General features: G+C 51.4%; 1 protein-coding gene and 1 long non-coding RNA gene across 4 annotated transcripts in view; one reads left to right on the top strand and one right to left on the bottom strand.

The window, feature by feature from the left end:
* Window positions 1-12,777: 12,777 nt before the first annotated feature.
* Window positions 12,778-26,582, bottom strand: part of PRRX1 (paired related homeobox 1) — a 36,544-nt gene continuing 22,739 nt past the window's right edge. For 2 of the 3 annotated variants that reach the window (XM_080601736.1, XM_080601737.1), the window contains exons 2-4: window positions 18,832-19,007; window positions 18,399-18,580; window positions 12,778-13,819 (exon numbers count right to left, since the gene is read on the bottom strand). In XM_080601736.1, the coding sequence (XP_080457862.1) occupies window positions 13,681-13,819; window positions 18,399-18,580; window positions 18,832-19,007 (497 nt within the window). In that variant the 3' untranslated portion in view covers window positions 12,778-13,680. Of the gene's footprint in view, window positions 13,820-17,048; window positions 17,118-18,398; window positions 18,581-18,831; window positions 19,008-26,582 lie in introns of all 3 variants that reach the window. The other variant, XM_080601738.1, reaches the window with a different exon arrangement.
* On the top strand, window positions 19,014-25,188 carry LOC308198757. Its single transcript, XR_013954181.1, has 2 exons — window positions 19,014-24,307; window positions 24,341-25,188. It is a non-coding gene; the product is annotated as an uncharacterized lncRNA (long non-coding RNA).

Genomic DNA, 26,582 nt, shown 5'->3' with positions numbered 1-26,582 from the left:
GTACATCAAATCCTCCCTCTCCTTGCCCTCTCCCTCCTCACCTGGTGTTCTGCACTACCCCGGCACGGCCCCACACCAGTCCCAGTGCTCTCCAACCATTTATAGGACCACGAAGCATCACCACCATCTCTGAGCCCCCGTTCCCCCGCTGCCTACACGCCACCTCCCGCGAGCCTCCAGGAAACATCCCGCAGAGAGCAAAGCCCGATGTCAAAGAGCAGAAGGGTTTCGGCTTTGGCTGGGCTCTGGCAGGTCCCCAAAGCTGGGAAGGAGAAAAGTGTTATGAAAACACTCATAAGGCGGCGGTGAGAAATGAGACGTAGGTCACTTGAACTCCGGCCCTGAGGAAAGGGGTCAAGCCCACAGAGTAAAGCACAGCTGGATGGGAAGAAGCCAGCAGAGTTTTGGAGGAGAAACGGCTTGATTTGTTAATTTGCTGACATTCCCTAGGCTGGGCTTTTCCTCCACTTGTGGCTACAGGTCCAGCCCCACGTGTGCACAGCGGGATGCAAACATCAGTGATGGGGTCCGGCCCAGGCGATTGGGACCATAGGGCTGGTGTAAGCAAACTGTAGTGTGATGTGATTCCCTTTTTAACACACATTTGGGGGATTGCGTGGTGCTTAAGTCTCAAATTCATATTAATGCTAACATTAAAAAGGTGACTTGCATGATTAAGTTACTTGCAGTACAGTGCTGACAGCGATTTTCCTTCCTTCTCACTTGCATGCATTTACCAGTAAATATAATAAATACCAGTTTATAATAAATACCAGTTCAGGCACCTCCACTGCTGCCCTCTGCCAGGCAGCTTGTTCACAGATGCCAAACTTCCAAAAGCAATTGATTTTTGAGAGCATTGTCTTAAAGGGACTTTGTCTCCTGAGAGCAACTCCGTTTTGAAAACAGCCTCCTAAGTCACTCGAGGCACTTGCAATAGTTCTTGCTTGTATATTATATTTTTTAAAGTGCTGCTACTCAGCGACCCGAAAATAGTCTGGTGGAGAAGTGGAGAATACACCACCATGTGTTTTCTGCCTGTAGGGAAGAGCATGTGAGATGTGAAGAGCACAGAGCAGGGCTGGTACTCTCGTCTCCAGCCAGACATGTGGTGGAGACCCTCCAAAGACGGCATCTCCTCGCTGCATCCCCTGGGAGGATGCTCCACCAGGGGCCGGGGAAAGCTGATAGGGAAATTTACACCCCTCTGCTTCCAGCTTCAGCTCAAGCAACCTTGCAAAAGCCCCTTCAAGGAGATTTATAGCCCAGCCCCGCAGCCCCATGCAGTTCAGCGTTTACATAAATGCTGGGCAAAGCCCACTGCTGACATTTCACACCATCAAGGGCTGTAACAGGTGCTGAAATGGCCAAATAGTAGTTCTTTGTGTCCTGGAGGGAAGGGGCTTGAAATCTCCACCTGCCCAGCCCCTGGCCTCAGACTAACACCACAATATGGGGCTGCTGCAGCTGGTGATGGGGCCGATCCATTTTCCAGTGGGGAGATCTCCCTGGTGGGCTGTGCAGAGGCTCCTTGGCTCCAGCTCAATTCCCAGTGCCTGCAGAAGGAGCTGGCAGCCCCCGTGGCAGCCCACGAGCACCGGACACTGCAGGACATGAGAAGCCCTCGGATGATGGAGGGTCAGAGGGATGGAAGAGAAACACAGCTTCACCTGTGCTTCAGGAGATACAAATAAATAAAATTCTTCATTGTGTGAAAAAGCAAAGTGTGAGAGGTGAGGAGACTCCCCAAACTAGGGGATCCTTGATGAAGCTGCTCAAGGAGAAGCTAACAGAGCCAGAGGGGCTGCAAATCCCCTTCAGATGCCTGCTGCAGCTCCCTGGGCTCACTCCCTGCATCTAGCCACCTCCACCATCACAGACTGCTCTAGCGCAGGGCCAGAGATGTGGATTCATTCACAACCTGAGATGCTAAATTATGGCACAGAAAGGGTCTTTTTTCATCTTCTTTTTTCTTCCTCAGGAAAACAAACAAACAAACAAACTTTTCCTGTTACTTAACCATAGTGATGCACAGTATTTGATTTCATATCTCATTGTGGGTTTTTGGAGCTGCCCAGCTCTCACAGTTCCCCACATCTCCATCCCCACCCTGGGAAGATTACCTCTGGGCAGTGGAAGCAGCAGAAGCCATGGCACCATCCAGCAGCAGCCCTCTCCTTTCTGCAGCAGCAATGATGCCACCCCAAATCCCCAGCCTGCATCCACGCAGCCCCTCCAGCCTCCATATCACCGTGCCTGGAAGCTCAAGGCAGAGCCAGAAGCCGTAGCCCTGTTTATGTCTGGTTGTACAAAAGTGATAAACGGCTGCTCCGAAAGCATCTCGGCTGTGCTGCTCCTCGTCTGCGTTTTAATGTTTGGGAATGGTTAAGGAGCTGTCTTGACTCGTTTAACTCCATCGCCGCAGATACTTCGCTGAGCTGACGTGGGATTTATGTCTCAATCATGCGATAATCTTTGGTAAGCATCGTGGTTTTGGGGAGATTTATGTCCAATCAGCGATCCAAGAGGGGTTTACATGGCCTGCCAGAGGTAGGGTTACAGGAGGAGACACCGAGAGCGCGGGATCTTACTGCTCCAGGGCAAGTCCTCGGGGACACCACGTCCCGGAGCCTGCCGACACGCTGCCCTGCCAATGGTTTTCATTAATAACACCAAACACGAGGTCTGAGGGAGCTGCCTGGAGGTGGAAAGCATTTTGTAGTGGGTAGTTACTCCAGCTCTGGGATTGGCAAGGAAGGGAGATGGAAAACCCACCACGACCCAGCCCCAGGAGGGATGCGATGGCTGTCACCTCGCTCTTGCTCTCTCTTCGGAGAGCCCTGTGGTGGCTGCGCTGCTGCCACGTCATCCTTTCAAGCATCCCCTCAATTTGAAAGATCCCTGCAATGGAAATGAAATCCAGAAGAGCTTCATGCTTTAGGCAGGTCCGTCAGCATCTTCAGCACCTACAGGTGTGGCCAAAACACAGCTGTGGCTCAAGGTACGTCACCTGGTCATCATAGCATAACTCCTGGGCTGCTCCTGGAAGAAACAGGGAGAGGAGCTCAGTGACATTTCCCTCTCCGTTCTTTCTCACTACCCAAGGCCATCATGTTCCCATTGCCCCAGCTGGTACCTCCAGGCAGCTGGAAAAGGATTGGAGAAAGACTTTTTATAAGGGCATGCAGTGATAGGACAAAGGGTAGTGGTTTTAATCTAAAAGAGGGTAGATTTAAATTAGATATTAGGAAGAAATACTTTACTGTGAGGGTGGTGAGGCTGCCCGGAGAAGACCTGGGTGCCCCATCCCTGGCAGTGCCCAGGGCCAGGCTGGATGGGGCCTTGGGCAACCTGGGCTGGTGGGAGGTGTCCCCGCCCATGGCAGGGGGATGGAACTGGAACCGGGTGATTTTTAAGGTTTCTCCCAACCCAAATCATTCTGTGACTGCAGGTGCAGGTGAGGTGGAAGGACCTCACTGTGGGTTTGCAGACACGGGGCACCTGGGAAAAGAAAGACTGGGGGACATCAGCATCAGGATGCCCAGAGCAGGGACAGAGCCCAGGAGGCAGCAGTGGGGCTCCAGGATACCCGCTTCCACTAGATGGAGAAGGACCACGTCCCCCAGTCACATTCCTAACTGACCATTTCACAACTCTGTGATGTGAGTGCAAAACACAGCATTTGGGAACAGGCAGCACGACAAAGACCCACATTCAGTGTTGCAGGTGGCTTTCCAGATTGGTCCCGGCACAGCAGAGCTCCTGCGCCTGGGCTGTCCCGGGGGACACTGCCTGGGAAACAAATTCTCCTCTGCAGCAAGTCCCAGAGATCCTCACCTCTGCTGGGACAGCCTCCTCTGCTGGTGTACGGGCACAAGAGGTTTGCCTGGAGTCGTAGCAATTTCCCTGTCAGACGTTTCCTGCTAGAAATCAAACCAAAGAAACTCTTGAAAGCATAAGGGGAAGGGGAAAGAGAAAAAAAAAAAAAGTTCTCCTTTGTGCAGGAGAGCTGGCAAGAGATGTGTTGACTTGTCAAAGCTCACTAAGCCTGCAGGAAGCTGGATTGCACCCCAGGACTTCAGCTCTGGGGCTCTGCTGCTCCTCTGGTCCCAATGCCCCACGTGCATTCCAAGGCAAAATTTCCTCGGGGCAAACTCGTTCTCCCTGGGTCTCAGCCTAGACATAAATCATCAGTGAGACTCACGGGATTAAAACAACTGCATCAAAGCAATGGAGTTTGCGAGAAGCAGGTGCTGGGGGGAGAAACGAGGCTCCAGAGCAGAGCACGGGAGCAAGCAGCACCCCCTGGGAGCAGCAGAGGGAAAAAGGACAGCGGGAGGGCGAGCGCCTTGCTCGATGGCTGGGATTTGATCGCCTGCCCCAAGCAGGCTCTGGCATCAGGAGGATCCAGCGCTCCCCAGGCCACTGAGCTGGCATGCCGTGCTCCAAAACGTGGCTCCTTCCCCATCATTTTCATCATTAATGTGGGAATTGCTGTTAATCACCTAACTTCCCTGTTACTCATCCGTAACGGGACGTGGCCAGCACGCCGGCATCTTCAAGCAGTGCTTGTTTAATGACTCGTACCTTGAAGGCATCCCAGGAAAAACAAGCATGAGCAGAGTCACTTGGTGTCAAATAAACCATGGGTATTAGGATTCGCTGGAACGGTGAAGTATAAGTACATAAAATTTCAGAGGGAAGGGGGAGGTTTACATTGCAGATTTGTTTGTTCAGAGTATTTTTTGGCCAGGAAAAACAGTGAGAGGTTTTTTCTTTTCTTTTTTTTTTTTTTTTTTTAAACAATTCCCTCCAATCCTTTTTTTGGAAGACTAGGCAAGGTGAACAACAGCAACAACAAGAAAGGTGGTGAGAAGGCAGCTTTTCAGCCGCACTAACACAAACTCCTCCCTTCCCAAAAATGACCGCTCGGGACACGAGCCCCATGGCAGCAGCTGGGCGCAGGGACAGGAGGGCTCATCCCAGGCACTCCCCCAGCCCCAAAGCCTTGCAGATCACCCCTTGGTGCTCACCCCATCCCTCCCCAGCACCTATCTCCTCCTCTTCCCCCTTTTGGCTGCCCCAATGGGTCCGTGCTACCTGCTGGTAGTTGATGGGGGCCTGTAGAATTGGCAGATGGGCGAGCAGTCAGGACCTTCGAGGTCTGGGCTGGAGGCAATGTTGCAGCTCGGTTGCAGGTCTGCATGCAAACCACCCCCTGTGCAGCACAATGAGCACGGCGTGCCTGCAAACATGCTGCCCAGTGCTGCCTGCACCACCCGACAGCCCGTGCAGAATGGGGGCATGCAGGAGAGGAGCCGTGCAAAACAGAGCAAGAACCCCATAAAAATCTGATCTCACCGCTGCTCTCTCGACTCACGTACCTACAGATGTAACTGAAGGAAATAACTGCGTGCATCAGCACAGCACAAGTAGACATCAGTTGCACACATGCAGCACATGTTCCCCAAACATTTTTGGACACCAAACATTTTCCCCAAACATTTTTGGAGCATCCTCCTGCTCCCGTTCTGCCCACGCTTCTTCCCGGTGGCTTCAAAAGGCAACGCATGCGACAAAATCAGCTTGAGCTTATAACACCTTCCCCAAAGGGAAAACAGCTGAATAAGGGGCCACCCTTGGGTGCACAGCCCCCCCGGGATGTGCAGGGGTATTCACATATGTGGGGACATCCATGCTCACCACCCTGCGGGGGCTGGAGGTCGAGCGCTGCGCGAAGGCGCTGCCCAGGCTCCCATCCAGCGGAAGGAGCGCGAGTGTCCTGGCACCATTAGCGGGCTAGGATGTGTTTTTTTAATTAGGAAAATAACAACTTTGCTGACTTTTCTATTCTGGTCCTGTTCCGTTCTCGGTAATGGCTCTCGTAACAAGCAGCATCCCAGCCCGGGCTGGAGCGCGAATGACGGCTGCTGGGAAATATTCTGTTTCGTAACAGCGGTTTCAGCCAGCAGAGCACATGAGAACATTTTTTCAGGAACATGGAGGATGCTATTTTTAAACTGTTCTCCCCCATATTTATGGTGCTTGGAGGGAAGATGGGCCAGCTCGAACACATTGCAGCAATGTGCGCTGTTTAACCCCCTCTGTGCCAGGTGGCGGGGCGTGCAGAGGTCCCCATCAGCCGGCCGGGTGGTGGGATGCCCGTTGTAGGCTGGTTTCCCTGATGCTCATCCCTCTACACCTTAACAGGACCCAGCCCCAAGGCCCTCCAGGAGGGTCCTTCCCCTTGGATGAAGAGCAGACCCCATGAACTCCACCCTGCCCGCCTTGCCTCCTTTGGGATTACAAAGCCCCGCTCAGCATCGTGGCTTCCTGACCTCAGCACAGCACCGAACCCCTCAGGAACCAGACCTACCGAGGCTGGACCAGCTCCAACGCGAGGCTCCAGGCAGGTCCAAGAGCTCCCAGAGACATCTCGAGCCCAACAACACCAAGGCAGGAGGAGAGTTTCAGCGAACGGCCAGTTGAGATCACGATCCACTGTGTCCAACACAAATACACCCTCACCAGTGACACAGCTAAGTGGAGTCACCCGGAGTTATGGTTTCCTTTCAGCAGACATTTCATCTTCAGGCTGTCACTTTTGCTTGGGTCATGATTAAAACAATAAACCCCAGAGAAGCCACCCTGCTCCCCGTCAACAGCTGCTTCTCCTCCACACTGCTAGCCATTCGTCACCGAGAAGAGGGAGGGGAAGCCAAAGACAGATTATTTATTATTATTACTATTATTATTAGAGCCTGCCATGCTTGGTAAGCAAGCTCTCCTCGGTGAAGCCCTGTGTGGATCTGTGGTGCATTGTGTGCTGACCTCCAGGATCTTTACCAAGTCATTGCCCTGGGTGGATTTTTACCTCTACCTCTGAAAACCTTCTTGGGCATTTGTGTTAGGTCAGTGAAACCCCACCACGACAAACAATATCCCCGGTAAGTGCATCGCCTCGACTCCCAACCTGGTCCTTCTCAACTTGACCCAGCAGCCTGATCTCCAGGGGCTCTGCTCCTCCTGCCATGTCTCAGCTCAGCCTGGGTGAGAACCTGTGGGGCTCTCATGGCCTTAAACAAGCTGGGAGATGAGGAAAGACCAGGACCCAGGTTGTCCTCTAAGCCTGTAATACCATTTTATCCATGTATGCCATTATCTTGGAGGAGAAGAGCAAGATCCAGCCACCTGGACTGACCACAGGGCTTGTGGAGCGGTTGGAGGAGACACCTACAGCTGCCCACGAGAATGGTGCTGGAGCAAACAGCCTTTGTCCCACCAGGCTCCAGACATGAGGCATCCTGCTCGGACATCTCACTTGAGGCTCAGTGACACATGGCCATGGCAGGCACACAACAGCCTTCCTGGGAGTTTATTTTTCAAAGGCTTGACGTGTTCCACTTCAGCAAGGCTGGAAAAATCTATCGTGTCAGCACCCTAGCCGTGCCTGTGCATATTTGCATTTTCATCGTGGTATTTTTAGAGATTTCCACTCCTCGGCCCGATTTGGGATGAAGTCAAAAAATCAGAAATCTTGGACGCTACCGCAGGAAAAGAAACTTCATTTTTCAGCCGGCTTTAGATACAGCCCTTGGACATGGCAATAAATCTGCTGCCAGCCTGGAGAGCTGCACCCTGCCTCCAGATAAGGGCCTGGCGTGGCCCAGGAGGGCTCTCCCCCCCCCCAGGGAGGGGCTCCCATCCCATCCTATGATGAATCCTGCCTACACCTATAGCTAGTCCATAGTACACACATGTTACCAGGCCCATCCCCAGTCCCTGGAGGGAAACCACAGCACTGCCAGCAATGCTATGGGGAGTCACCTCAAGATCATGGGGTGACCGTTCCTGCCCAGGGACGGAGGAGAACTCATCTCCTTCTCACGTGGCTGCTTTGTTTGGCCAAGGCACTGGAAAGAGTAACTCTAATCTCAAAAAAAAAGTTGTTAAAAAAAAAAAAAAGGATGAGATTATAAAATGCCAGTTGCCATTTGTCATCCCTCAGCCCGCTGTTAACTCCCACTGTGCCTCTCCCTGCCATGACACAGGGACATCGATCTCCCTGGGCCTACTGAAGGCATTTGAGCTTCATCACCACAGCTGGAGGTCTTGGGGTCCCAGCCCAGCATCGACCATGGGACCCCAGCATGTGGTGGGAAGGATGCAGGGGGGCACAGGGCAAGGTGTAACCTGTTACCACCTTTAAAGGGGAAAATCCCTTACTTTCTAGCTTTATTTAAGAAAGAAAAAGTATCAGCACCTGGATCTTAGATGGTGTGATGTCCTCACAGGGGGTACTGCACCTTGGGGTATCCTGGTCCCAGCAGCCTCCCAGGAAACCCCAAGGGTGGGGAAGAGGACATGGGCACACCTTAAGGTCCTTGCCCCTGGCTTTCTAAGGAAGCCCACCCAGGCTCCCAAGAGGGGACATTCCCCAGGGCATGATGCCATTTGGGACTGGCCAACAGCCCACCTCCTCCTGCAGCACCCCAGGTTCTGGGCTTCAGGCTCAGAGAGCAGATAGAAACCCACCCCAGAACAGGAGGGAGGACTTGCCCAGCTGCAGGGCCCTCCTTCAGCATCTCCCCGACTTGGATTCTCACTGGGAGGAAGCCTCAAATCAAGAGGTCTCATGTTCAGCGGCTGCTTTCAAACGTTCATCCTCGGGAAAAGGGCGATGGATGAGGTACCTGGGGTCCTGAGCAGAGGCCATGCTGAGCAGTGCAAAACCTCGCCAGCGGGTGGCAAGCAGGAGGTGACTTTCCTAGAGCAACAGAGCCCAAGTGAGTTAGGTGCCTACTCCCACAGGGTAAGAAAACACCATATGGGTGTAGTGTCAGAGCTCAGCAGCGTCAGTAGGATGCAGCCATGGGCTTCCTCTGCCAAGCTTTTTGGCCAGGACGGTGGAAACCTGCATTTTCTGAGCAGGTTGGGGTGCTGAGGAGCCCCTGTTCCCCTCCTGCGGGCAGCCCCTACCCGGCCTGACCCCATCCCCACCCCGCTGCTGTTTCCTCAGCGAGGCAGGCCTCCACCTGCAGGGCCCCACGTCTCGATGAGGCTCTGACAGTCCCGGCCATGGGTCCTGTGGAGAAATCCAAGCCAAACTGGGAGCTGGAGCCCAGTGGGGTGGTTTCTCCTGGTTCATAGCTGAGCAGCAGCCGTGGGGGCGAGGAGCCCCGGCGCCGTGGTGATGGACACCTGCCCAAAGGCTGCCTTGGCTGAGGCGAGCCGGCTGTGGACATCTGAGGCTCGTTTCAACTCCGTCCAAACCATTCCAGACCCAAAAAGCAACTTGGAAGCTGCACTATTTGCAATTCTCCTTCTTTTGACAGCCAGGAAATAGCAAGCAAGGGGTTGACACTATTATTTCAGCCCCAGAGGGGTGAGCGATGGGCTTTGTAAGGAACACAAGCTTGGCTGGCCGCAGGTGACTATGGAGATGCCCACCTCCCCTTCGCAGCACCCCCCAGGCCTCCCCTGCCCTGGTTACCCTGACCCAGGGCTCAGGAGCACAGCAGGAGGCCGGCTCACGGTGCTCAGGATTCCCAGCTTTCAACCCCAAACAAATCCCTTAGAGGCCACCGAGGGAGGTCACCGAAACCCACAGGCCCTGGAGCAGGGCCTCACCATTGCCTCCTGCTTGAGCCGGGGCCCTGCACTTCTCCAGGCACCGCAGCAACCTCAGCCCTCTCCAGATGAGGGAGCAGAGCAAAATCACAAAGCTCCAGGGGGCTAAGAGCCCCCAGCATCCCCCCTCTGACAACAGGGGCCCACCTGAAACACAACTCACTAGCTACACCCAGCCTGCACCCAGCTCCGTGCCCTTCCCCAGGGAAAAGCTCTGTGTTACCACCTGCTCCTATTTTAATAGCCTCCTGCACTAATTAGCCCTCGTTAGCCTCTGAGCCTCTTCTGAGCACCTCCCTTGCTTGGCAGTGCTGCCTCCTCCCTGCTGAGCCCATCTCTTTTTTCTCCTCATCCAGGCAGTGGGACCCGATGCATTTCCTCTCCTAATTTGCTGCTTCCCTTCCTTCTGCCCCTCCTTGATGGTCACTCCTCACACAGCACCCACCTAAAGGTGCTCAGCCCCAGCTCCCCTCTCCTCTCTGAAGGAGACCCCCTCCTGCTCCACTTTCAGCCCCACGCCCTGGCAGTCCCCAGCACAGAAGGCACCAGCTCCAAAACCACAGGGGTGTCTCGTCTCTTCCCAAAAAGCAGCTCTTTAGGGGAAGTCTTCATGGATGCTTCCCACCTTGTGCTCCATCTGAACACTGACAGAAGCATCCTGAGGTTTGGGTACAGGCCTGGAGGCACCAGCCATGTCCTCTGGCTTGCACAGTGCAGAGGGGTCCCCGTCTCTCCTGGGGTCTTGCATGGTGTCCCCATGCCCAGCCTGATGGGACGGGCAGCCCCGAGCCCCCCAGCACCCCAGGGTGCTCCCCAGCCCCAGCCCGCACTGCAGGACCCAGGGCACCAACGCGTGACACAGGTGGCAGCTTGTAGAAAGGACGGCGGAGGCTTTCCCCCCTTTTATTGAAAATGATCATTTCTATCCTAGTGCAAACACTGTACGTTTTACATCACAAAGCTGGGGGTAATTTACGGGACATGTTTCCATCTGGGAATCCCTCCCATGGCGTCACATCCCAAGCCCCAGCAGCCTCATCAATCATCTGTCCTCAAAAAATGCACCTAGAGGGAATCAGGTCCCTACTTCTGGTTTGGGAAGGGTGAGGTTGAGAAACTAGCGCTTGTTCAGAGCAGGCAAATGTGCCTCAACCATTTTTTCCCCAAACGTACCCAAACTTGGTGATAACCGGGGTAACCATGGCAGCCTCCTAGGCGCTGCGGCTGCAAGTCTCCTAAAACCCCAGAGAACTCCACTCTTTCAGGATAAAGCCCTTCATTTGCACATATATTTACAGGTTCAGTAAAACACAGGTTAAACATACATGGTGGTAATGCTTCGCTTTGGCTTGATAGACAACGAGATGCTGCGTGTTGGCCATCAGCGAGAAACAACAAAACCCATCCCTTGATCCATCTGGGCTCTGTTCAGCAGCTCAATGCAAGTGAAGTGATGCCGACACAGGTGCTCTGCTTTGCATCTCGATGAGGCAAGACCCCACCAAGCCTGGAGGTGCAAACGCTTACACAACCTTCCCGCGGGAGCAGCCCCACGCAAGTCAATGCAATTCCGCCCATGACCGGAGTGAGGAGTGTGACCAAGGGTTTGCTCAGGGATTTATGTGAGCTCCTTCATGTAAAGGTCATAGCATGGGGCCAGGGGGGGATATCTCTGCCCAGAGGTGGGTACCAGGAGCTCTCCAAATTGTCCTCTTGGTAATTTCAGAAAGGAGTGCCCTTACACAGACATCCAAGAAAGCTGCTCAGTGTGATTTTTTTCTACTGCAAAAAAGGTGAGCAAAGACAGGGGAAAGCCACAGGTCACCAAAATGCTGAAGGACCCAGCTGAAGCCTCCGAGGCAGACACTTGGGCAGCCTCAGGCCACCGCAGGGACTGTGTTCGGGCTGCTGTCACTGCGGGGGCATTGGCGGATCCCAGCAGAGGGCAACAAGGCAAGGAGAGGGGAGAGGATCAGGGCGAGGCACTGACAACTAGCTGAGTAACATTACATTGCACTGGGTCCTTTTTCTTTCTGATCTTGCAGGACATGTTCTCCAGTCGCTGCCTCTGTTTGTGTAGGGACAGGAACCAAGAATGAGTTTCCAAGTGACAGCTGAGATTTCCAAGGTGATGACCTGGCTCTAGGAGCTAAAACCACATACTCATGGTAGAAATATTTTGGTTTAGAAGTGCTAGCTCCCCTGGACTATAGAAGAAAAGGGGAAAAAAAAGCTCAAAACGTAACATCAGGAAGTTCTTTGAATGCAGTGCTTGTTCAGTCTCACTTTCCCTGCCTGTGTTCTCTTTGCAAACAGAATCTCTTATTTTTAAATTTGCATCCTGGTCACAACTGGGTTGCTTCTTTCCTCAAAAATACCCATGCAGGAAGAAAAAACTTTCCACCAGCAACACATGCAGTCACCAGCACAACTTACACCTCTTTGGGTTTATTATTTTTTTTCCAGTGTTAGGTCAGATACTTTGGCTGGCTTTCCATTCATACTCTGCCAGTTTAATTTTCACCTTCACTCTAAAGAGATTTATTTCCCATTTCCTGCAATATTATTTTAGAGTATCAAACCCCACTGTCAGACATCTGCACGTGCCCAACGTGTCTGCAGCAAAGGCCAAGATGCAGACCTAAGACACCGTACCAGAAATATCCCTCAGGACTGAGCTTCATCCTCCTTCCCCAGTGACCCAGCCTGGACCACAGAGTAGCTCTGCTGACTTCAGTGGGGCAGGTGGGGAAGGCAGATGGGGGTGTTATGGGAACTGGGGGGGAGACACGGTCTTTGTGTGGGATGCTCCCTGCTGAGACATGACCCATCCTGAGGGACTGGCAGAGACTTTCCAATGGGTTTCCCTTTCCTTGCGTGTTCCCCAGAGCCCCAGGTTCCTATCCGATTGGCACGTGAGATCCTCGCCTTGCTCTACGAAGATGCAAATGCCCAAGAGGAAAATCTGTATAGAAGCATGGCTCCCTCCAGCTCCACTTCTCTGGGGTTTCTCATGGGAAGATAATGTACTGGCCATTTCTAGTGCTGCCTGAGGCCACCGGGAGGAGTTGTGACAAGGGTGAGAGAGGCTGCGGCTGGAATTTCAACGCATGGCTCCAGGAACCTGGATGCAGCACAAACATCCCAAACATTTTCAATGGATTTTATTTCGTTTAATAAAAAACACCAACCAAGCTTGCATGTATATCTTATATATATAAATATATACAGTATATATAAAACAAATGCATCCGGACAATGCCTCTCCCTGTGGCACAAACCGTAAGGCATAGAAAGGAGTGTCCTAACAGTCCTATTCTTGGCACTACAGAGCGACCTCCCCACTACATCCCCCCCCCCCCACTCACAAACGCACACTGGCTTTTCTCTCTTCTTTGGCTTTTCGAGGCGGCAATCCTCAAGGAAGCAACGCAACACTGCGAAGCCCAAGGTCTTCCTCGCATCTCAGACCGGTCCAGGCAACCCAGGAAGGATGCCCCCATCTCGTCGCGCTAACAGGATTCTCGCAGTCTAACGGGAACGCCGCTGCCTCTGTGGCACGAGGGACTCAGGAGGGGGATGCAGGGTCGGGTGGATACAATGGGAAGCAGTGACCGAACAAATTCTTCTTCTAGGGTGAGCCGGGGCAGGGGGAGCAAGCTTTGCATCTCAGCATGGTGCTGGGCAGGAGGCATCCGCAGGCTGAGATCAGCAGAGGTTTCTTTTTGCAGTCCCATACAAAAATGGAAAACAACAAGGGTGAGACTGTCCCTAACTGAAGAAGCTCGTAGTATATTGAGCAGAAGCAATAAACCTGACAATAACAAGAAAAAAAATGGTGGCATTATCCCAAAAGGAAGGAGGAACCTTGTCACTCACGAGCGGTTCAGTTTGCTCCCGCTTCGGTCCCAATGTTCAGTTCTGGGTTGGGGTTGGCTTTTTTTTTTTTTTGTATTTTTTGTATTTTTTTTTCTTTCAGCACAAACAAGTTGCGAAGCAGGACGGGTGCTGTTGTATTTTCTCCTTCTGCGAAGCAGCTGCCTCCAGTCGTTAATTGACTGTGGGCACTTGATTCCTCTGTAAACTATATTCCTTTGCCTTCAGTCTCAGGTTGGCAATACTGTTGGCCATATTCATGCCCTGCGCCGGGCTGGCGTTGGTACACGTGGCGGAGTAGGTGGCCATAGCACTGCGGGGTGGAGAGAAAGAGAGAAAACATCAGGTCAGACAAAGCAGACGCGCCGCAGAGAGGTTAAACCCTGGGGATCCCACGCCTGCGGGACGTGTTTCTTACGTGAGCAGGGAATTGTCACAACCTTTTCTTTAACACCCTTGTAAATCTCTGTGCTGCGGTCCACAAACTCAGGGACAGCCAACGCCAAAGCTGTTTTAGTCAACAGGAAAATTTCCACTTCCTATTCTCTAACCCAAGAGGTTTGCAATGAGGTCAGGGTGCCCGGCCTGCCAATTAGACCATTGTCCTTAGAAGCATTCCCACTGGAAGCAATATCTTTTTGATGAGACCAATTTTTGGTTTTATTGCTTGAGAAATCACGTCACTGCTGAAACACATATTGCTTCAAAGAAACACCCTGGGAAAAACTAATTTCAACAATTGTGATACTTTTTGGTTGCAGCATTTTGGAATGAAAATTTCCACTTTTTTTTTTTCCCTCAAAACTTCAGCTGATCATATAGAACATGCCTTAAAAGCTGAGGGAAGAAAAAAAAAAAACATTTTTGCTTCCTTCAAATCACGTCTTTGTTCGTGAAAAGCAGTACTTTTGGCAGCAGAGGCTGAACAAAGATGTCAGAGTCCTTTCTTATCCTACCAAAAATTTGCAAATCTGCTTTCCAGACCGCTAGAAAACTCGTTTAACCCATGCATCCCAGGTTTTCTTTCTCCCCCTTTTTTTTTTCCCCTTTTTCCTTCCAGCTCCGACCTCCAGGACTGGAAGAGCCTTTCCAACAGCAAATCTTCCTGGAGGGCCGTGGGTGTTTGCTGCACGCACAGACCCAGGCCATGGGCGTGCACGCCCATCCCAGAGCATCCTTGTCTCCGTGGGGCAGAGCTGACCTGCCACAAGTTTAAACACAATTCAGAGCTGTCTGAATCCTTGGGCTTTCGGGAGGTGCAGACCAGTGGTATTAGTAGGTCCTGTCCCAGGCCATGTTTCTCACGTTATAATCAGGGGAAAGAACTTCTCCAGTGGAAACATGACGGCTTGCAGCTGTGGAAATGGCAGGTAAGACCTGTGGATATACAGCTGCTTGCACCCACCCAGGGAAAAGCACCAAAAACTGTCCCCAGGAGGGAAAACATTTGGGACACTTTTAGGGTCTCTAAGAGCTACTGGAAGGACATGGAGGAAAGACAGTGAAATACACACGTTAAAATACAGGTACATCCTTAAACATACAGACTTATCCTTTTTTTTTTCCTTTATTCCTTCAGAACAACCCAAGAAACTTCATCCCCTCCAGCAGCCCCGAGTGGAGGAGCTGGTGAGGTGAGCTGCAGCACATCCCTGGGGCTCAGGGATGCTTTGGCTCTTCCCAACACAGAGTGCATCTGCTGCACTTCCCTGGGGACCAGGACACGATGGGGCAGCACGCCCAGAGCGTTCCCCAGCCGGCCAAGCACCCCCTCCGCTCCCTCTCCGTGGCCACCTTTGGGGTGGGGACCTCACCCTCTGCCCCATATATCAGCAGCAGCAGCACAAGCCCTACGCTGACGGGAAGGTGTTGGGGAGTCTCACAGGGTGCATGGACAGCTGCACATCTCGTCTACAGGGCACATCTCCCCCGCAGTTTTGTGCTGGAAGGAAGGAGAAGAGCCTGAAGGATGCTCCAGCTCAGATAAAAGAGGAATTTTCAGCCTCGGGTGAAAATTGTCCCCATTCTTTTGCAGACATTCATAAATTTGTCTGTATTTATGACTGCTCCACTATCTCCCTTACTGAGACTCAGGTTTCCTCCCCTCCTCCCTCTCCCTCAAGATTTTTTTTTGGCATCCAAACCCGTATGTAACTGCTGCCCGAGTCCGGTCTAAGACTCTGGGGAGCCTCTTGCTCCCAGCTCCCCAAAGGTGTGGGGGAAATTGCTGCTGGCCCCGAAACCTCTGCTAATCCAAAAAGTTACAGAAACACGCTTCTTTAGCAAGTTACTCCACAAGGAGCAGCACACATGAAGGCTGTCTCCAAATATTGTTATGGCTTGAGGGGGTTGCTCCAGAGTCTCTCCGGGGTCTAAATAATGGTTGAAATCATCCCACAGCCCCCCCTCCCACCCTGCTCAGGCAAAAAAGCCATCTCCTTCTTCTCCTCAGCTGCCTATTTTCATGAAACACAGAGGAACATCACGTTTCTGAGACCCAAAATCCTTCTTTCAAGTACAGTTTTCAATGGCCCACGGAGTCAAAGGTTGTTGGAGTGGGAAGTGCAGGCTGACAGCGCGACTGCTAGTCTTGTTTTCTTAGGAACCTACGCTAAAAAATGTCTAATCAAAACATTTCAACTTCAAAAAATAATAGTATCTACTTGGCTATCTCTGTGACACAGATCTGCAAATAGCTTGGGTTGACCTGTGGCTGAATGTATTTGGAGAATAAACACTCTGATTGAAAACTTTCCCCAGATCTAGCAGTAAAAACAGCCACGGCCACGCAGCTCTCAGCCGTGCTCCCAGCCCTAGCCCAGACTTGCTGTTAATCAGAGCCTGGCAGGGCAGCTCGAGGAGATGGGGAGGGAGCAGAGGGCCATGCAAACACTCTTCACGGCTATTTTTCACCAAGCGTCCAATATTTTAATAATCCTACCGAGTTCAAAGCCTACTTGGGGCTGTGACAACCTGGCCCAGGTGCCCATTAAAATGAATATGACTCAAGAGATGAGAGAATTATTCAGGTTGGAGAAGACCTCTAAGATCATCTGCTCCAACCTCTAACCTAGCACTCAAGTCCACCACTATACCATGCTACTAAGTTCTACATCTACAAGTTTCTTGAAGACCTCCATCAGGATTAGAAAGCCTGGGGACAAGAAAGTATCCAAGGGTCCTGGCCACCCCACAGTGTGGAAACCAACAGCTCTGCTCCTCTGCCAGTGCTCTCCATCCCATTGCAGGGGCAGCGGGAGGACGATGATCTCTCCTGCTTCAGTGTGTCAGCCAGTGGGAAAGGCTCAACGCTGCAAATGCCTTTGCTGAAATGTCTTGGCTTAAGACAAGGGGAAGACATCAAGACATTGGGGAAGCGTCTTCTCACCATGGAGAGGCACAGACAGGTCTGGATCTCACCTCAGGGGGAAAACATCTTCCCTAAGGCTTTCCCTTCTCCCTTGCACGCCCCAGATGCCTTGGGCTTCCCCTTGCCCAGAACAATCCCGGACAGCCCTTCCCGGTGTGCCCCTGGAAGTTACCTTTGCAGGGTCTTCTCCTAGAAGCCGTTATGAAGCCCCTCGTGTAAACAACATCTTGGGAGGGACGATCTATTTTTAAAAGTGTGAGAGGTAGAAATAAGCCACGCGTGTTCAGCAGGGTGCTGTGACCAGAAGAGACTTAGCAGGGCAGGGAAGGACCTGTGCTTCTCTCCCCTAAACTCACCACCTGGACTCCTCCCTAGGACGTAACACCAAGGAGCATTTCATAGAGAGAAAGCCTTAACTTCTGAAGAGGGGCTTTGACAGACAGCAGTCCTCAGATAAAATCAGGAGGGTAAGGGCCATCTCCAAGACCAAAGTGGTGGTCATCAAAAGCATCCTTTGCAGTACCTGGAGTGCATGAACCTATGACTTCTTGTTCTGGAACTACGGGGTGGACAAGGGTGACCCCATGGAGCTGAAGCAACAAAAACTATCAAGGATGCCACGTGTTTGCAGACCTCATTGTGCAAAATTATGTTTGGGGTACAAAAAGGGGATCAAGGCGACTAAGGAAGAGAGGGCCTGGGCCTGGTGTAACTCCTACACGTTACTGGCTGTGACAACACCAGATGAACAGGAAGAAATCCAGCCAAGGGCTCCAAGGTCCTGACCAACAGAGAGGCCGCTGTGCTACAAACACCCACCAACCTAATTTTTAACTGCCTGCAAGTCAGCTGGCTCCCCACAGACCAACATAGCCTGTGGATCTTGTGTCCACACCCAGTTCCCACTGGGTTGCGGATGGCACGGAGGCCTGAGACGTGCACGGACAACCCAGCTGCTCCGAGCAGACCAGGGCCGACTCATCTGTGCTTCTTTACTGCCACCCCTTAAGCAGTGCAGGCTGCAGGAGATGGATGTTGAACCTCAGTGTGCCACCCAGAGACACCTGGCCCTTACTGTGGGCAAACCACATCGCAGCACAATGGCACGTTCACACACGTGTGTGCTTCAGCAACTAGGTCCCAAGGAAAGGTTTCCCTGTGCTTTAAACTGGATGCACAAGGGAAGCAAGTGCCATCTCTTCTGCTTTTGTGTACGTTTACCTGAGTCTCTTTCAGTACTTCCTGAACTGCAGAGAAGGTGCAGCCTCCCAGGGAACCAACTGTGGGAGAGCCACAACGATGCTGCACCAAGCCCACCTGGCAAGCCTGGCAGTGAGATGGACTGGGATGGGAAAAGCTAAGGGAAACCAGTGGGGTGGTGAAACTGCTGCACCCTCCAGCTGTCCCAAGTGAATATAAGCAGCCCGTCAGAGCTATTAAAACAAACACATCTGAGAACCACTCTCAGGCTGCTCTAAATTGTGCCAGAAACTGGTGAGCCCCAGAGGGGTTATTCACTCACCTGTAAGGCGAGGCAGTACCCCAGGAGAGATAGTCGGTGGGTCTCGGAGCTGGGCGAGGTACTATGGGCTGCTCCACGGCGGTCACGTCCCCTGAGTAGGATTTGAGCAGAGAGGCGTTCTTGCTGGCCAGCATGGCCCTCTCATTCCGGCGAAACTTCGCTCTCCGGTTCTGGAACCACACCTGGGTCGGGAAGCAAACAGACCCACCACGTCAGAACCAGCTCAGTAAGACTGGGCGTGCTGTACAACCCCTTGAGTTCCCCAATTCAATTTCACCTTCAGGCTTGCAAACTAAGAGCTGAGCAGCTCGAGTTAACGAGAGCAGCCTGAGCAGAGGACATGTGGACTTTGATGATTTCTTCTGCCATACTGAAACACCCGGGATGGCACCACCTGGGTGAGGTGTGTCTCCATACATGCTGTGGGAATTACCTGAACTCTGGCTTCAGTGAGGTTGACTCTGCGTGCAAGGTCTTCCCGTACAAAGGCATCGGGGTAGTGTGTCCTCTCAAAGACCCGCTCTAGTGCCTGGAGCTGGCTGCTGTTGAATGTAGTCCTGTTCCTTCTCTGCTTTCTTTTCTTCTTCTCTTCTGAGTTCAGCTGATCATCTAGGAGAGAGAATTGGAGATATGAAAACCTAGAAGTTTAAGAGCCCGCAGCAGTCAGGTGATGTGCGTGTTAAGAAGCAGCAGGGCAGACAAAGATTCCAGTATGCCTTTCCTCACTGTTTGCCATCTCCAGAAGCTCCTTTGATTTGCAACCTAGACATACCCAGAAGTTGCCCCTAGAGGATCAGCTACCTCAGGAAGGTTTCACATCACTTTTCAGGAAGATTTTCCCCATCCACTCCCTTGCCCTCATCTGTCTTGTAAGCATCTTTCATGTATGTAACAAGTGCACAGACTTAAGGTGCTGGTCTTCACCCCAGCTTCACTGACAGCACGATTTACAAAAGACATTGCAGGTAAACACCTGGAGGACCTGGGCGTGCCCACAGACCCGATCTGCCTCCCTGCTGCAGCCGTCAACCAGGAGCCTGCCACATCCAGCACTGCACTGCGGGCTGCTCTCCCCAGGGTCCGTCAGGAACGGGGGGACCGGATGAACCCTTTAAGTGTGCCACGCTAGTTCCCATGTAACAAGGAGGTGGAAAGCACACTGACCCCAGGCATTCATTTCCCATCTCTACTGCCTACAACTTAGACCAGATCTCAAGCTACCCCATCCCTCAGCTTCTGTACCTCTATAAAGAAACAAAAAAATAAAAAATGCATCTCCCCATGTGGAATGCTGGAAACCTTTCCTGAGCACGAAGAATCATGAACCCCCGGCCTTCACATTTTTAGAGGGACATAACAGAGCCCTCAAGGGGAAGCACGAGTCCCAGGCCAGCTCTCACTGCCTGAGGAGGCGTGCACAGCTCTGCGTAAGAAAAGGACAAGGAACCAGCCGTGACTCCGGGCTTGGCTATAGCCGAGGTAGTACCACTCTCTGTGCATCACTCCATTTGGCTTAAACGTGAGCTGCGTTTTCCTTGCATGCAGAGCAAGAGACATCAATCTGGGCAGAGATGGGAGCTGTAACCAACGAGCTGTCAGACTGCACACAGCTAAACAAGAGACGAGCACAAAACTTTTCACTTGTATGCTCACACAAGGACACCAAAAGACAGGGAGTTGGACGTGGATAGCATCATGACGGGGAAGCAAAAGCCCAGTAAGGGAGAGGCTGAGCATATGCGCGTTGGACATTGCTTGCTGAAGAATTGTTGTGTACTCCCCAGCAGTCCCTTCCCTTGCCAGCAAGGTGGTGAGCAGCAAACATCGTCCCATAAGAGCACGTATTGTGTTGTGCCTGGCTTGGATTTAGTCTGGCAGTAAATCAGTTCATCCATACGTCTGGAGTCCCACTGCCTGCACCTAGAGTCACCAGAGTAACTCCAAAACTCTTAGCAACTCGGTAACTCTTAGCAAATATCCACTTTGCACCATCTCCCCGTTTCCCACTGCTGTTTCACGTGCCAAGTGGCAGCACCGGTGGAGCTACGAATGCGCAGGGCAAGCAGTGAGTGACGGCTCCAGAGATCTGAATCCTCTTCATTAGCACAAGCTGGAGGCTACGACACTATTTTTTTTTTCTGCTAGCCTACCTGTGCTGAAATATAACCACTCGCCAGCACAACAAACACTTCAGCCACCATGGGAAGCCACATGGAAGCAAGAGGAGAGCAAGGCACCAGCCTGCAGGAGCAGGAGGGCACCAGCCTGCAGGGGCAGGAGGCCACGGCTGACCCCATAAAGCAGCCCCAAGCTGGCTGCAGGACTGGAATGCCATTGCCTTGCATTTGTCCTTAGTTAAGGGTCCTGGTCCCCAAATTTCAGGACACCACTTAACCTGTGCATGTATGGGATCCCACCCAAACCAGCAAGGCATTTCACACTCCCAAGCACACTGGGTGGGCAACGTCAGAGCGGCCCTACCTGGGAGGATCTGAGCCAATATGCCCAGGAATACACATCAACGTGCACTCATTATTGTACCTAAAAAAGGCACATGCTAGTGAATTATATTTGATGTTAATTAATAAGCCCCTGGGCCCAGATGACAGTCTCACCATGGCTCGAACCACCGTATGCAGTTGCAGAATAACCCCCCAACCATCCTTCCTGCTGCCATACAGCGATCTGACAGCTCCCCTCTTCCTGCCCTTCTCCAGGGGTACATAAGGCACAGAGAGAAGCTGACGAGGAAATTAAAGCCTACGGCTGTTGTCCTCACCACCTGTTTGTGTGGCTTTGCACAGCCCATCTGGTAACGGTTACTGCACCTGAACACCTCTGGAGCAGGGCCCATCCGTTTGGGAACAAAAGGACATTCCTCTTAAATTAAAGCAGGTTTTTCAAATTCCTGCGGGTTTTATCCTCCATCCCCTCTGGGGCAGCCTGACAATCCCCAGCAGACTCCCTTGCAGTCTGGGGACACCCGGATCATGTCCCCAGCTCTGGGGCAGCATCACCACGGGTCTCACGGAAAGCAGCAGCAAACTCCTGCACCTTCCACTCTTGACTATCCCCAAAGCTTTACAGAATGAGGTCAGTGGTTCCCCCCTGGCCCTACTGGTGAGTTTTGATGCAGCTGTGCTGCTGCGCACCACGCCGCATGGCAAAGAGAGGAGAACAAGCCTCGGGGCACGACTGTCCCTGCGAATGGCAGAAATGTTGCAAGATCAGCTGCTGGGAAGGCCAACGTCAACACGGGTATTTTTCCTCCTTCTGAGCTCTCCATCTGATGCTTCTTTCTGATCTAAACCCTGTGTGCGCGGGCCGGATGGATGAATCAACAAAAGCCTTTGGAAGCCCTTGGGAGCCCCCCAAGCGTTTGAAGCATCCCTTCCTGCCCAGGAGACCTGGCTGGAAGGAGCCCGAGGCTGTCTGGCCATTGCTCAGATCCTGTGCGACGGCTACACATGAGGAATCGTGAGCACATCGCCCCGGGGAATGAGAAGAAGAGGCCAAAACCTGTAAAAGGCTGGAGAACAAGAAGCCCTCCTGCCAAGCACGTTAACGCAACTTGCCTGGTTTCCTTCCGGAGCAAAGCGAGACACTGGTGGTGATTCACGGCTCACCTCGTAATTGCTGGACACGAAAATAGAAGGGGCCAAGGAGTAGAAAGCTGCAGGCAGTCGCTGCAGTGACTCACGGCCAGGTCACCTCCACTGCCGGCTGGCACGGAGCAGGGATGTGAGCCACCCCCATCCCAGGATGGAGAGGGATGGAGGCGGCTTGACGGCTATGCACAACTTGCCGCGGGGGGCCAGGGCTCTGAGATCTCCTCTCACTGCACATCTGGACCAGCACAGCACAGCTGGAGCCAAACGTCTTCAGGAGTTACGTGGTTAGTAGAAAGAAAAATAAAATAACAGCCGTATTAGCCTGGAGCTGGGTTGGTCAGCCCTACTGAAATCCTTGCGCTGCCACACAGACACGCCATATGCCGATTAAAAACTGCTAACGAGGGAATGCAGCCACCTAAACCCCACGTCTGCAAATGTCACCTTGCTCACAGCAGTCCTGGGCAGCCTTCAACATGTCAGCAGGGTATTTTTTCTTTTCTGCCACTATTACTTTATCAGAAGACAGCACTGAACACGGAAAAATGGTATTCCTAAATAACGTTGACAGCACGAGCGTCTGGAGTCAGCAGAAACTGAGAGAAGAGGGAAATAGCTCTAAAGCTTTTGAGATGGGTCAGAAGTCTTTCATCAACATTCTTTTAATCAGAAATATTTGATTACAAACAGCGTTCTCCAAAGCCATGCTGCTCGCAAACACGTCCCCCAGAGAGAGTGAAGCGCACGTTTCTCCTCTCAGGAACCCAACGCTGTAAAATCTGGGAATTTCATTTCAAAATTCCAATGTTTCACACTGGACCAGGGGATTTTGTTTCCTCTTTCCACATACGTGTTTTGCCCGTACGATTTCTACATTTGCCAATGACATGCAAAGCCTGGTGTCATACACGAATGCACTTCTAGGACGCTCCAGAGCCCTTTTCACTGCTCCCAAATATTACAGCATGCAGCATCCTATCCTTTTTTTCCTTGCTTATCTCATCTCCCCTTGCAATGGGGCAGAACCGCTGTCCTAGCATCTGCAGCTGTCACCAGGGTGTCATCAGATGGCTCCTGTTGGGACGTCGCGTTGAAAACAGAATGCGTTAAAAAAGAAAACAGAGCTCAGAACGAAATGCCTACATGCAAGTTACAAGATCGGTATTTTTTCCACCAGTACATGCAACCGCAACATATTTTGGATTTCCAGTTTGCAGGAATGCTTGTACATACTTGCTTCCATTCCAGGTCAGAACAAAAACATATTTCCAGATGGGATTTACACTGTGTGGGCAGTTCTGAAAAGTTGTGACCAGTTCTATTAAGTCCTGAACTGGTGATTATAGACATGAATAAGATCCGAACCGAAAGTAAACAACTGGGTTTCATTAAGGGAGGGACGGAGACTTTTACCCGCAAATCATATACAGTAAGGCAGGGTTTGTCACATCAGCTACATAAACTGTAAACTGAGAAAGAATTCCAGGAAGAAAATAAAGAATCAGACTGCAATCATAGCGTTAAAAATAAGAAGTTACCAGTAAAGTTTGAATATGGACTAAAGAAAAACAAAACATCTATTTCACGGGAGAAGGAAATCTAGAAACTAAAAACCTAGCAACTAAAAATTCTTTCAAATTAAAAAATCCTGCAAGCCATAAAAACTAAATTTTTTTTTTTTTTTTTTTTTGTGTAGCAGGGTAAGAAAGAAAAAGGGAGAACAGAAGGGAGAGGAAAAGTCTTTTCATCGGGTTCACAGTTAAATTTTAAGAAGCTTGAGTAGAAACGTTTCTGTGGGTCCTCCCTTGGCCGTCCCGACAGCTACAGCCCTTTGCAGGCTCATATTCCTTTTTTTTTTTTTTTTTCCACCAAAATATTTCAGGTTTAATCAAAATTAATTCTCATTTTGTAACCCCAATATCCAGACAGGCATTCACCGGATGGCGACAAGGGTGCAAGATGAGCGGCCGTGCTCACGTCTGGGCGAGACTCCCTTCTCTCCTGCCCTTTCTCCGAGGAGAAACTCACCGTTTCCGACAAAGGGAGGCTCAAAACTCAACTTCCCAGAAGTGAAAGTTGGAGGAGACAAATTCCCGGCAGCGGCTGAGCCTTACGTATGAGTATCTGTGGGGAAGGCTCACGGAAAGCTGTCTGCCCGACATACAAACCCACCTGATTACACAACTGAGCTGGGACGAGCCACAAGGGACTTTTGCCTCGTGGTGGATGCCGGAGGTGACCCCGCTGTGCCACAGGGCATGGGGTCCCTCCACCACCACCCGTACATACAGAGGTGAAGTCGCTCCCCGTCAAGAAACAGCCCCCAGACAGCACCAGACCTGAGCCCAGCCAGAGCAAAGTAACCTTACACAAGATGTTCTCAACCTGGCAAGTCTCCTTGCAGCCCCAAAACATCACTTTGGCAGAAAAAAGCCTCGCATCTCCTTTCCCTCAGCTTGTTTCCCATGTCTGTGGGCGAACTGGACAGCCAGGCCCACCTCTGGTTTTGTGGCTTCCCTTCCAAGCACCACAGAGCAGGATGCGGCTCCTCCGGGCAGGAACCTGCTGCCCAGCAGCATCTGTCACCAAAACGGCCTTACCCAGACGTCAGCAGTGACACAGGGCGGGCACGGGGACCCTCGCGGGTAAGATTTTGTGCTCAGAGCTGCATGAAGTATCTAAAGGCTGCCAGGAGAGCCTGAACCTGGTTTGTATGTATTTCTATGCATGAAAAGTATTTCAAAAGGGAATAAGGCTTAACATCGGGGTGCAAAAATGCTACATGGAGAAGTCATAACTACATAAATCAGACATTACAAAGACAGGCGGTACAGAATGAAGGTGACACTGAGAAAAACCTTGAAATATACTAAGATCTGAGATGTTAATTAAATCACGTACTGAAGCCAACCCCGACGAGCAGCCATACAACTGCGATAATGGCAGGTTTCTATTTGTAATTACAGGTCAGGCTACAGGAACTTTTGAACTATCATTCTGCTCCCATCGCACAGCGCCGGCTGAGCTATATTCTAACCTTTGTTGCTTTTTTTTTTTTTTTTGTACCATCTGCGCACAAGACCTCAAATCATTTCAATTACACAGCAAATCCAAGTATCTGAAGTTCTAGCCGTGTCAGGATCACCAAAAACACAGGGGAAAAAAAAAAGAAAGAAAAACAACGAAACAGATGCTGTATTTTTCTAATACCCTTCACTTTTGATTATCTCATAAACTAATCAGGTTCACTTCTTTCACAAAAAGAAATCATTTTGTGAACTTAGCGTGGGACTTCAGAGAGGCAATACTGGATTTTTCATACGAAAACCAAGTTTTAATATTAAATGGAAAAGCGTGTGTGTTTCCAGCGTTACCCGGGGGACTACGGCAGTTCATCTCCAAAGTGTCTGCAATGTGGAACTTATCAGGATAATTTTTAGCTGACCGCATACAAACAATTACATATCATTACCGAGCTGTGAATAGCTTTTGCATGGATAGCGTGCCTACAGCCTCCTGCGGCACTCAGCTCTGCCTGCCAGACTAGGGGAGCTCGCTGAGGTCCCGCACAGCCTCGGCTTCACCGGTGCTGGCTGGAAACCCTCGCTGCCCTCCGCCAGGACGGGGCAGCACGAGCTCCTTGCCAGCAGCTACGAGCCCTGTCCTCTATCGGATGTAAGACAAAGCTCCTTTTTGGGCTGGTTTCAGCTCCCATCTGGTGGGAACCTGCAGAGCACATGGGCAGTTACGGTGGCAAAGACGTGCGTCCTCCCTGAGCACGTCAATGTCTCTGCTTGCTGGAGGTGGTAGCAGCAGCGACATTGGACAAAAAAAATGTAATCATGATCCAACGGAAAGCCAGAGATTCTTCCTAGAAAGACATGACGCTAACTGTTAATTACTGGGAGAACAACGTTTGTGGGGGCAGACGTACACATCCTCCTCCAGAAATTGGTACAAAGCCATCAAAAGTCCCCCTAGATCCCGCAGACGAGTCTGAGCTGTGCTGTAAGAGCTCTGCTCTTATATTCGCTAGGGTTTTCCTTCTGGGCATCCTACAGCTCATAAGGCATACGGCTCAGTCCTGCTCTTCTAACAAGCCTTTCCACCAGGTCTTGGGGTCAGAGTGTTCCCATAATACAATAAGCGCTGTATGGATCTCATAAGCTCCAAGGCACAGTATGTTATGTGTTTGGAATTCCTCGTATGCTTTTATACTTTGTTTTACATATTGTAATTTTTATATGCATTACCACATTGATCCTCGGAAAATTAATTTAAAAAAAAAAACATATAATCAAAAGCAAACACATAGTTTTAAAGCCTGCCAGCGGCAAATCATGTTCTGTGAGACTGCACTTTGTAACTGACAGAGAGACCAAACCACCAGACCGTGGCTGTCATCCAGCGGCGTGGATTTACCAGGCTGGGGAGGGGACAGGATCCCACAGACCCCCTGAAGCCCCTCGTGAGGGTAGCCCAGAGCCATGGAAGCGTTGGGCCTGTGACAGAGGGGCAGGAACATGAATGTACGGCCCCACTGCCAAACCCAAAGGTGTCGCATACAGAACCG

This window comes from Anser brachyrhynchus, assembly GCF_964034855.1.
Source record: "Anser brachyrhynchus genome assembly, chromosome: 8".
NCBI lineage: Eukaryota > Metazoa > Chordata > Aves > Anseriformes > Anatidae > Anser > Anser brachyrhynchus.
Note: the sequence above shows the minus strand (reverse complement) of the source record. Positions and strands in the feature narration are given on the sequence as shown.